This window comes from Protopterus annectens, chromosome 1.part0 (genome assembly GCF_019279795.1).
Source record: "Protopterus annectens isolate FY-2018-M chromosome 1.part0, PAN1.0, whole genome shotgun sequence".
NCBI classification, from domain to species: domain Eukaryota; kingdom Metazoa; phylum Chordata; order Ceratodontiformes; family Protopteridae; genus Protopterus; species Protopterus annectens.
This window is the reverse complement of record NC_056725.1, coordinates 655,331,455-655,343,577: the sequence shown is the minus strand read 5'-3', so window position 1 is coordinate 655,343,577 and position 12,123 is coordinate 655,331,455. Positions and strand designations below refer to the sequence as shown.

At 38.7% G+C, this 12,123-nt stretch overlaps 1 protein-coding gene across 1 annotated transcript in view; it reads left to right on the top strand.

The window, feature by feature from the left end:
* GTF2H5 (general transcription factor IIH subunit 5) overlaps window positions 1-9,170 on the top strand; it is a 295,029-nt gene extending 285,859 nt beyond the window's left edge. Inside the window, exon 3 of the mRNA XM_044061978.1 lies at window positions 7,564-9,170. Within this exon, the coding sequence (XP_043917913.1) occupies window positions 7,564-7,744 (181 nt within the window). The 3' untranslated portion in view covers window positions 7,745-9,170. The remainder of the gene's footprint in view (window positions 1-7,563) is intronic.
* The last annotated feature ends 2,953 nt before the right edge of the window (window positions 9,171-12,123 follow it).

The window sequence follows — 12,123 nt, the reverse complement described above, 5'->3', positions numbered from 1 at the left end:
TCTAATGCTGAAGTTAAATCTATATAAATCGCATCACAGCACAATTTTTCATTCATAGCTGTAATTATATTGTTATAGAACTTCATGTTACAGGGGGTTGTTGTTTGTCTTTCGGCTTTTCCCGGTTAGAGGTTGCCACAGCGGAACTCCAGTCTGCTAATGATTGGCAGTAGGTTTTCACGAACGACGAGGTGCCAGCTTGAGGTTCAACCTTCAACGAAGGCACGCCCATTTACGCATGTCTTTCAAATGCCTTCCAGTCGCGGGGAGGACATGCAGACTCCACACAGAAGGCACTCCCCACACTCCAGCTGAGAATCGAACGGGAGAATCTCTTGCTGTGAGGCGGCAATGCTACTGCTGCACCACCGCGTAAGCTTCATGTTACAGGTGGTAACAGATCTATTTTCAACATATGCATGCTGATATATGATTTCAAGTCCCAGCCTATCCAGTTCTGACAATAACTTATCCAGTATTACCTTCTCCATTATTTTTCCATAACATGAAAGTACACGTAAGGGTCTATATGATTCTGGGTTTGTCCTACTCCCCTTTCCCTTAAAGACAGGTTTAATATGGAATTAATTATGGAAGAACTAAATATGCCAAGGTTAAAGGTAGACTAAGCTCGATTTATTAACAGTCTGAGATAGAAATGGTGATAACCATGTATAGCCAAGCTTCAGTGAAGTCTGCAGAAATAGATGGTATTTCTGTGCAAGTTTGAAAACTAGGAGGGAAGAAAGTGATAAAGATCTGGATGGTTTTGTTTAACAGTATTTTAAAAGGAGGAGAAGCACCAACATCCTGGAAGAAAGTGGTGGTGGCTGTAATACCTAAAAATGTTAGCCCCAGCTGATCCAGCTTCATATACGCCCATTTCGATTCTAAACAATGATTATAAAACGTCTGTGTCTATAATGGCTAAAATAATGAAAAAAGGTAATGCCAAAATTGATAGATACGGATCAGTGCAGTGTTGTTTAGGGGAGGCAAACATTTGATAACAGTAATAGAACAATGATGATCCAGAGAGAAGCAGAATGTAAGAAAATATCACTGTTGTTGGTGGGTCTTGATGCAGAGAAAGCATTCGACAAAGTAAGCAGGGATTGTATTAACAGGGTTGCCACCTTTTAACAAGGGCAAAGTGGGACATGGGTGTGTGGTCAACAGGATAGGCGTGTGGCCAACATGACACTGGCCACACACCCCCACCACGACATCACCAGAGTTGTTAAAGGAGATGCAGTATTATAGAGGAATGGAGCAAAAAAGAGTTTACAAACAGTTTGAAAAAGGTCAAATAGTAAATGAGGTAATGTAGGGGGCATTTTGGCCATTGAAGACTAACATTAACACAGCTTGTAGAAAATGAAATGCATTATTTTTACCACTGAACATGCCCACCACACCCCACAAGACAAAAAAGTTAACCATATTCACTGAACCAAAAAACAGTAAAATGAATGAGAATGCACAGTGGATACCATAGACCTAATTTAGCTTTTGACCACAGCAGTTAAGAAATGTATGGCACTAATTTACACAGCGCAATGATCTATTAATAAACATGCCCAACAGCAGCACTGGTCATAATCTGATTATAATGAAAACAGTAAATAAGTATGTTGAAGACATCACTAAAACACAAAATAAAAATTTTGCTACTTAGACGCAAACTACCCTGTAACATGGTTTAGCACAATCTCAAATACATTGCATTAACTTCAGAGCATCCATCCACAAAAAAATAAATGGGAAAAAGTCCAAACATTTTAACTTTTAAAAATACTTCTTGCAAGAGAAGTAACAAACTACAATGTACAGCAGACTCCATGGGCTCCTTTTACCTCAAAACATAGCAATTAATCCAGCACAGCAATGCAATAAACAGGCCCAAGTAAAAGTAACACACCCATATTCACATTACAAGCAAAACAGTACATTTTAACCTTATTAAAATGCATAATAAATTAAATGCACACATTTACAAGTATAAATGAAAACAATCTTGAAACAGCTTTGGCAAATTGGCAACGTGTACCTACTAGAATAATAAATGAATTACATTAACTGTTAACATTCCCCTCAAAAGGTAGACTTGTACCACATAGACATGGACTTGCAGGAACAGGAAAAATTACCTAAACAGTATATCGTAACTTCCTGAAAACAGCATTATAGTGCATATTTCCATACAAAAAGTACAAACTATGCTCAAACAATTCCTATATGCATACAGACAATACCCAGAAAAAGCTACGACAATAGAAATGCATCACACTAAGTTTATATTTCACTGCCCCCCAACAGAAACAAACAACTTCTATACACAGTTCAGCCTTTTAAAAGTAATGCTTCCAAATCATACCCCCAAGCATAATAACAATTACATATACATTCAGGTTTTATATCTTTAAAAACTACTACTCAAAAATATCAAACTAACTACTACAGATTTAAATATTGCGTACTGCACCCACCATCTGCCTTTAAACATTAAAAAAATTAAACCACAATATATTCCCATTTTAAACTAGTACAAAAGTCTCAAAATAACCACTGCACAGATTTAAATACTACATACTACATCCCCATCTACCTCTAAACATTAAAAACTTAAATAAAGCACACATTCCCATTTTAAATAACTAAAGCCACAAAATGCAATTATCTACTTACCACTCACAGTTATTGCTGGGATGGCTGGCTCCCTTGCTGGCTTCTTTCCTGGCTGGGCTGGCTCCCTTGCTGGCTGGGCTGGCTCCCTTGCTGGCTGGGCTGGCTCCCTTGCTGGCTGGGCTGGCTCCCTTGCTGGCTGGGCTGGCTGGCTGGGCTGGCTCCCTTGCTGGCTGGGCTGGCTGGCTGGGATGGCTCCCTTGCTGGCTGGCTGGGCTGGCTTGGCTGGCTGGCTGGGCTGGCTCCCTTGCTGGCTGGGCTGGCTCCCTTGCTGGCTTGGCTGGCTGGCTAGGCTGGCTTCAATGCTGGCTGGGCTGGCTTCAATGCTGGCTTCAATGCTGGTGAAAAAAATCAGATCTTTTGTCGCAGCTGCTATAGAGCTTAGTGCTCTACAGCTCCGACCTTTATGGGGCTCTTCAGAAGAAGTTCCCGCCCCCTACAATGGCTGCAGCCAATTACTGTGCTGCATTACCACCCGGACCTAGCAGAGAATCCCTCTAACTGCAGGTCCGGGTGGTGACGTAGCCGCATTGCCGTGGAAAAACCGGAAGTATTTTCGGCTTTTCCACGGCAATTTTAAAATGCGAAGCGCTGCAAGCGCAAAGGGGAAAAAACGGGACTTTTAAAGTCCCACGCTTGGTGAGCGCGGGAAGCGGGATGAGAGCACTCAAACCGTGAGTGTCCCGCTGACAACGGGACGGGTGGCAACCATATGTATTAATTGGACAATGGAAGTGTTTTGCATTCCCTGACAAAATAATAAGGTTTAATTTGGAGGATATATGAGGGATCAGAGGTGAAAATTAGTGGGATTCCTCATCGTGGCGATGACATTTTTTTCCGTTTGTTCTACAACCTATTTGGATTCCACCAGGGTGATTTTATTTTTTTTGTTAGTTAGTTCTGGGCTTATTTCTGGTAGGCACAGCTGTCTCTACACATTTGTTAACATGATTGTACTTGGTTTCTGTGAACAATTCTGCATAGGCAACTGTGATCTCAGGCTTTGGGGGGGGGGGGTGAAATTTTCACAGATTACTGGTTTGTGAGCTGACCTTACCAGAGAAGACTGGGGTACAGCATTCTCCCATGTTTGTGTTTACAAAGTTGAGTATGTTTACATCCCTAGTGGGCGTGTAGGTTATCTGGTCCAAAGTGTTTGTGTTTGCAAAGTCCAGGAATTCCTGGACCTGTAAGTTTGATGTCATGTAAATATCCCAGTTTATAGTAAGTAGTTGGTCACCCATGAAAATGGTATTGGATTGAATGCTGAGAACTTCCATTAAGTTGAAGTATGTACTATGCATTTCTTATGTCACAGAGGGTGACTGATAGCTTGCAAGGATATGAGACTTTGCCTTTGGAAATCTGTACATGAAGAAGCTCAAGTACGTCATCCTGTTTTGACTAGTCTTGCGGTGAGTTTTTTTATATAGATTAAGGCACCTCCATCTTTGGTCTCTCTCTGCAGTAGCTGGCATAGCTGTATGGAAGGAATTGTAGCATTGCCTGCTGGGGCGCACTCCATGGTTTTAAACCATGTCTCTGTAACCACACAGATGTCCACATTTCCCAGAGTGAGGAGGACCTTGAAGTGGTGGAGTTTCTTGTTTGAGCTTCTAATACTGAGCAGTAATACCTTTACATTTTCTTGGATTGATTTTGCTATGTGAGCAGGTTTGTCAATTTGGCATTGCCTGAAAAAAAAGGCACTGTGGAGGAGAACAATGTTTGAGCCAGTATTTAGAAGCCTAGATGGGACAGGTGCAGAACATCTTTGGCAGAGTGTCATGGTCTGTTGACATTATCCTATCGTGCTTACAAGTATTGTCCCCCTTGGAATGACACCAGAAGCTAAGCCAGTTGAGGTAATCGGTCATCTTTTGTTCATGTTGTGGCATCATCATTGGTGAAGGTAGAATGCTGCTCAGTGCAAGGCATGTACCAGCCTGGGATGCAGTCTGAGAACTCCATAATGCCTCTCTTCATATATAGTCAAGGGTGGTACATCTTTGGTCATTTACACCCATATGAACAATGACTGACTCATACTGGCACTTGGGTGAATTGTTGGATCCTGGCCCCTGATGGACAATGACTGTGATTTTCTTTTTATTCTGACTGGTGAGTGGGACAGCTGTATGTCTCACAATGGAGACTTGTATGACTAGAATATTGATTAGTGTGTTGAAGGCAGTCTCCTGGTCCTCTATATACACTTTCTCTTCAAACACTACAATCTGCCGTCAGCAGTCTATAAAGAACTTCTCTACCCACCTTAATGTACTTGTTGCCAGCCTTCCTTTATCTATACTAGCTTTGGGAATTTTCCCATATTCTATTATTGGAGCTGTGAAGCACGATGAACATAATACAGTTGTACATTTACCATAAATGTAGTTCAAGTGTCTTCACTTTTGCAGTAACATTTACCACCCTCTATCCCCGCTGTACCTTTTATGGTTGGGGTTGGCTCCCGCTTCATCCCTCATTGGATCTCTCCTCTACTTTTGATTCCCTACATGTTCCTGTGATCTCTTCCAAATAGGGACCAGATGAGCAGGTCATGCTCCCTGCTAGGGTCATGGAGAGAGGGATTTTGGCCAGAGGGCCAAGAAAGACCTGAAGCAGTGGTGACAGCCGACGGCGCTTTATCCACTGATGTCCTGATGTTGGAGAGGAGGATGTTCTCTAGACCCAGGGAAGGAGAATAAATCTCTGGTATTTGGGCTGGCCAAGGGCTTCTAAAGGAGGAATTCCAGCGTGTTACTACTGCAAAAAGGAAGACACCCTAATACCATTTTATGGTAACTATACACAAGTGTAATTCTTTTAATATGTTTTGTACCATTTATGTAAAGATAATTATTTTGTCCCTTTCAGTTAGTTGGTGCAGAGGTGTTCAACTTCTCTGCTTTGATGTGGTGAACATCAGCTGCTGGAGGAGTGTTCATTGTAAGGGGTGTTGAGTGCAGTGAGGCAGTTCATCTTTTCAGGACTGGTCTGTGAAATGCACAGTACTAGGGTGAACCCCAGGCATATGCCATATTCTTTTCTGTGGTGTGGAAGTTTGGTCAGTATCCTTCATGAGGAGGAGGAAGAAGAAGAAGAAGAATTAGAGGTGAGAATTGGTCATAACTTTCTCTTCAACCTCATCACAGAGTGGACAGCTGAACACTTCTAACGATTTAGGTCCTCAGTCAAGTTAACTACCTTGAACACACTTGTGATACTTGACTAGTGAGAAAGCCCTCAGACTTTTTCTCCTACCTAATTTTGTCAGTACAGTAGTTGATTAGGAACTGGTAGGTTGGCTTTGATTTTGCCTCCTTTGCTTATACCTTCCAGAGCTAGCAGGTGACCATTTTGTGCAGGTGATAAAGTACACTGAAAAAAATAGAGTGAGTATCATACATCCATATTGTTTCATAGTTTCTGTGATTATAGGATACCAACCCTGCATTCCAGGACGCGGTGGTGATGATGGCGTGTGACCAGAAGGAACTCTGGAGCATCTGGTATCAGATTAATGGAGCAAGCATCATTACTGTTTTGTTCTTCTGAATACTGCTGTTTTTGGTGATTAAAACTCGTTACATCCAAGTGACGTCTCCAGGTGCATGTGGAATTAACTCCTACTGACCCCTCTAGGTGTCACATATTGCTTGTTCATATTTGCATCAATAATTCCAAAGCCATGTAATGTACAAGGTTTTAAAAGATTTCATCTTAAAGTTTATACAGTGGCAAACTCAACTGCATTAATATTTGACCTCTGTCTAGTCCAGGTAAATTGATACTAACGGCTGTTTTTATGATAATTTATATAGATGTAATTTTTCACATTTTTCTAAATATCTCAACAACCAAGTAACACAGACAGAACTCCTTGGCCTCGTATGAAAGCTCTCAGCTAGATGGCTACAATGCTGCCAACAGTATGTGTGCAACTTAAGTGGTTGTTGAGATATTGTAAGTTGTTTACAAACTGTTACAAATGTAATAGTTACTGTGTTTACTGTAACTTGTAAAAATTGGTTTAAGACCTAGAACCTAAAGAATACTACCACTATAAAAATTTGTGCTGAAGAGTTTGCCATTTATACTTCTTTCATAACCTCTGTGGTTCCAGAAATATGAACATTTGTTAGAAATGAGGACGTAATTTGATTCCATCAAAAACCCTTAGGCTCCAACCACTGGAAGTTAGTGTAAACTTCCTGAACTCTGTAGTAGTGAATGAGTTAAGTAAAACTAACCATTTACTGAAATTCTTAATCACCAGGTGATTATTCTAACATGTAAAGACTTTTAAAATGCTTTGATTTTAATTTAATTGCATATATCCTTGCATTGTCTGCCTCATACCGTTTAACTTGTCACCCAAGAAATATTTCTTTGCAGTTTTCAAAGTGAAAAGTTTTAAAATGCCTAAGTCTGAGATTCTTCAGCTTTTTTGTCATAATATTACTGTCTAAAGGACTTGATGTGTTGTGCAGGCCAGTGAGCGAAAATATTGTTTAAAAGTTTAAGTTTTTCTTAGGCCCTACATTGATTCCATTGTAGTTGAGTATTTTTAAATATTGATGTGATCTGGGAAAAATAGCAAGAGACTGGAAATTTAATCACAAAACATTAGTCTACTCCACTTCCCACATATCTGTGTGGGTTTCCATTTCTGTACATCCACCTTATACTTAAATTTAATCAAAAACTTGTGCAAATGTAACAAAATAATTTTAGCACAGACACGGTGATTATAAATGGCATCTTTTCACTGATATTAAGTTTAGCTGTTGTGAATCTGTGTATGTTATCTTTTAATTATGCATACTAAGTTGCAGTATGAATGAAGTATCTCCTTTTTTGTCTCCATAGTGACCCAGCCATGAAGCAGTATCTGCTTTACTTGGATGAGACAAATGCCTTGGGGAAGAAATTTATCATACAAGACCTGGATGAAACCCACCTTTTTGTTGTAGCTGAAGTTGTTCAAACTCTGCAGGACAGAGTAGGGGAATTAATGGACCAGAACTCATTTCCAATTACACAGAAATAATGGAGAAAAACAGTAGGACATGCTGCCACTGGCATAGATAGTGCTTAAAAACGGTGTGCTTATGGATGTCCATTCAAAGTAAGCCTTTTGAGGTACTGGAAGAAAAATACTGATTTCCTGCAGCAGATGTCGTAAGAGGGTGACATGTTTCATACTGCCATCTTCTTGCGAGCAGAAGTGTTGTGAAGAGGAGCTCTATTGGAATATGAGTTTTTATAATTATTTTCATTGAAGTATTGATGAAATTGTAGTGTTGAAGGTGTATTGTAGAAATATTTATGACAGTTGATAAAAGCTGATATTTTATTTTCCAGTTGTAAGAGAGCAACATAATCTTCAATAATTAAAAAAAAAAAAAAAAAAAAAAAACTGTGTACAGTTTTATAATCTTAGTGATGTTTTTTTGTCAGCCTGATCCCAATATGATTTTTTTTGTCAACTTCCAATCTTGGCTTGTGGTTTCTAGCAAACCAAAAAAACAGATTTTCGTGTTTCTCAAAAGTTTAGCCCAATACCCTGACTTTTTCTTTTGTTTACATATTTTGGTGATTTGTAAAGTAAGTGAAGGGGGAGGTAGGAATATCGCTGTATTATTAACTACTTATTGTTCTGAAGTAATTCTCTCGTTCTTGACCATTGTATCTTATTGGATAAGATGTTCCCTGAAATCATTACACATCTGTAATTAGTTATTGCTCTTAAGTTGACATTCCATTTTTATGTTTATAATTAATTTTCTGAGGACTGTAGTTTTCAACCTGTACTGTTGCACCTGTGGCATTTTGCTACAGTCATTAGTAGCAGAGATAGGTAAAAGTAAAGTGCAAAGGCCAGCATTCTGCTGATTTAAATATTGGAATAATATTAAAACAAAAAACTTCCAGACTACTTTATATTTTATATCTGTCAGCTCTGAATGGTTATCCAGTTAGGAATGTCTTGTTTTCTTCTTGATACAAATATGAAGAAAATGTGTCTTATCTTAATTTTGGGAAGGGGGTTCTGTAACAGTAAATGTTAACACTAAGGTTAGGCCTGCATATCTTCACTGGTAAGTAAACCTTTTTCCATAGCTGTTTTCCTTGTGAAGGCCAGTACTGGTCTCAAGCCAGCTTGCTGATTGATCCCATACATATAGCATTGGCATGCACCCCATTTACTACTTAGCACAATTTTTCTCCATTTAAAAACTGTTTGTCACGTGGATGCTTGTTTCTTTCACAAGAGTAGTGTCAGTCACTTGTCATTGTGAATTTTAGCTGTAATTTTGAAGAGATCCATCACTCCACCTTTATTGAGAATATCTCATGTATAAGAGGATGTCTTCTTTTTCAGAATCTGCAAGTATGTTTATGGCAAACAGTTCCACTCTTGAAGTCTGATGAGTTGTATTTAAAATTAAATAAAGCTACTTTGTGTTGCATTACTTTAAATGAATTTTCATTTCCTTGCAGTGGAAAGAAATGGTTGGAACCAGCTGAGCCAATTAGCAAACATTTGCTTTGCATTCTTTGATTGCAGTGGGATTATGGGATAGATCCAGAGATGTAGCAGTTTTACTTAAGGATAAGTTTTAATCTGTTTGAGCTGCCAGATAAATCTGCTGTGTGACTATTTTGGATTTTTGATTTATAGTTTGCGTGCTTGCATTGTGTCTTCTGAGATGTTCTGGTTTTATTGCACTTTCTTGTACTTTAGTATTTGTTATGATTTACATGTGTTTGTTTTTTTCCCCTTGCAGTTATGTCTTGGTTGAGGGACAGGTAGTAAATGTGTTTTGCATTATTTGACTGTGAAAGAAATAACTTTTTTTTTTGACTGTTTTGTTTATAGTGTGCATGCTTGCTTTCTTGTTTTGCTATTGTTTTATTGCAGTGTTATGCCAGGATAGCGTAACATTTAAAAATGTGCTTATGTTTTTCCCTTTTTATTTCATGCATTTGACACATTTGTAAGGTATATATGACCTCTATTCAATCTGCAAAATATGTGTAACTTTGTGACCTTTCTCTGATTGACAAAACCAAAAAAAAAAGGTAAAGGGCATAGGATAATATTGAAACTTGTAAACAAAATATAAAGTGTAACTTTCTGCAGCTTCCAGGGAGGTCCTGGTTGTTTCAGTATAATTAAGACTTTTGGAATCGGGAAGAAGAGGCCGTAAAAATTCAGTTATGAAAGACTCTTCGAAGAAGTAATCATATTCAACTGAGAACGTTTTCCATTGTATGTGGAAAAATGTCTAGTTAATTAATTTTTTTGTTGTTTAACAAAAAGTGCTATTACCCCTCTAGTTTTCTGTGGGAGCAGAAGTGATGAACTTGAGATCTATCATATGAAGTTTTACTGTTTGCGGTTGTATATACCACGGTGGTACGGTGGTTGCATTGTTACCTCACAGCAAGAGGTTCTCCCGTTTGATTCTCGGCGTGGCTTGGGAGTGCTTTCTGTGTGGAGTCTGCATGTCCTCCCCGCGGTTGGGTAGCGTTCGAAAGACATGCATGCGTAAATAGGCGTGCCTTCGTTGAAGGTTGGGCGTCAAGCTGGCATCTCAGCGTTTCTTAAAAATCTACTGCCAATCATTAGCGAACAGGAGTTCCGCTGTGGCGATCCCTTGCCGGGAAAAAGCTGAAAAGACAAACAACAACAACTACTGTTTGCAGTTGTACCTTGTTTAATTTTACCAAGTTTGATCCAATATTTCTTCAGTAAGAGATAACTAGGGTATTTATGTAACATAATTCGATTTTTTTTTAAATATTCTGTCTTGTACAACTGACTTTTTATATTTTTTGTCCACTGTCTTAACGTTTGCATATATAAGCTGTGTCAGTGTTACCTTCATTATTTAAATAGTTTTATTTATTTAATTTTAAAGTCTTATAGTTAGTATTATTTTCAGTTTCAGTGGTATAACAGGTAACACTGTGTTTTGGTGCTGGAAGACCAGAAGGTTGTAGGTTTTATTCTCAGTCTAAGTGATTGAATTGCTGACTCTGCAGTGCATTTATTTATTTTTTTTTTTGGGGGGGGGGATACCACACTCCTAAGTATGTCATTCTTTGGATAGTAATTTAAACAGAGGTCCCATCTGTACTGGAATTCACATCATGTGAAAAAAAAAAATAATTTTTATTTTATTACCTATTTTGGTTTGCTGCCATCATAATATCTGTTATAACCTGTATTGTCTATTTCTGTTTAAACTTGTAATAACTAGTGGAGCTTTTCTCCCCGGGCCTCTACTGAAAATGGACATATATCCAGCTAGACTAGCCCGGTCAACAAATGTAAAATAAAATAAATAAAATAAATAAATCTGCTTGAGTTGGATGGATGTAAAAGGCCCCATAACACCTGTCAAAAAGAGGGGGAGTCTCCCAATGTGCAAGTCTTGTCTTCAAATTCCTCTGGCCAAATTTCCCCTTGAAGTATGAATATCACCTCCGATCTCCCATGACAAGAGTCTTTTAACCTAGTGGGACTAACCTGGCCAACGAAAGATAAAATAAGTTATTTATATGTTGCTTATTATTTAAAAAGAAGGTATTAGCTCTACATGTTAACAAAACTGTGGTATTCACTTCTAATTTTCTTGCTTGATTGTGCATACTAATGGTGAGACATTTTTAAAATTAATATTTGTAAATTAGAACTGGTATGTAAATGGGCAGTATGTGTGGTCCTTAACCATATGTGGTAGTACTACAGTTCCAGGAAGGAATCATTGGGGAATTGAAAAATTCAACTGGCCATCCATAGGAGTGTGTGTGTTTGTGTGTGTGTGTAAAAATAATTGTTACCATGAATAGGGGACAGAGGAAGATGATATGCTTCACAGAGAAAGAGAGACAGATGAGGAAGGGGCTTGGGGTGATAGGCCAAAGATTCATCTCTAAGTTGTCAGTGTATAGTTTTAGTTTTGGTTAAGATGTTTGAAATGCATACCAGGACAGCACTGCATAGTCCCTTTATGCTCGTAGTACTATGTTGCATTTGGTGAATTGGTTATTAAAACAGATTTGTGTGCACTTTTCATTTTTACTTTATGCTATTTGGTACTAGTGATGTGACTTGGGGAAACCATTCATCTAGTGGCCACTAGACCCATTTGGGGCAATGGAGCAGATCCAGGAAGTATAGTTTCTGTCCCTTACATACCTGGGTGGTACGGGTTGGTAGCAATGGGATTCATATTCCTTCCAGTGCTAGTCTGGTCCTTCACCTTTTCTAGGAACTACTGCCATCTTGTCACATTTTGGTGGCAGTGCTGGGATTAAAATCCCTCTAGTTCCAGCCTTGTCTTCAAATTTGGTGATAGATGGTGCCATCTGTCTGTTTTACTTATTTTTTTTTCATGGAGTTTAAGAAAAGTCTTG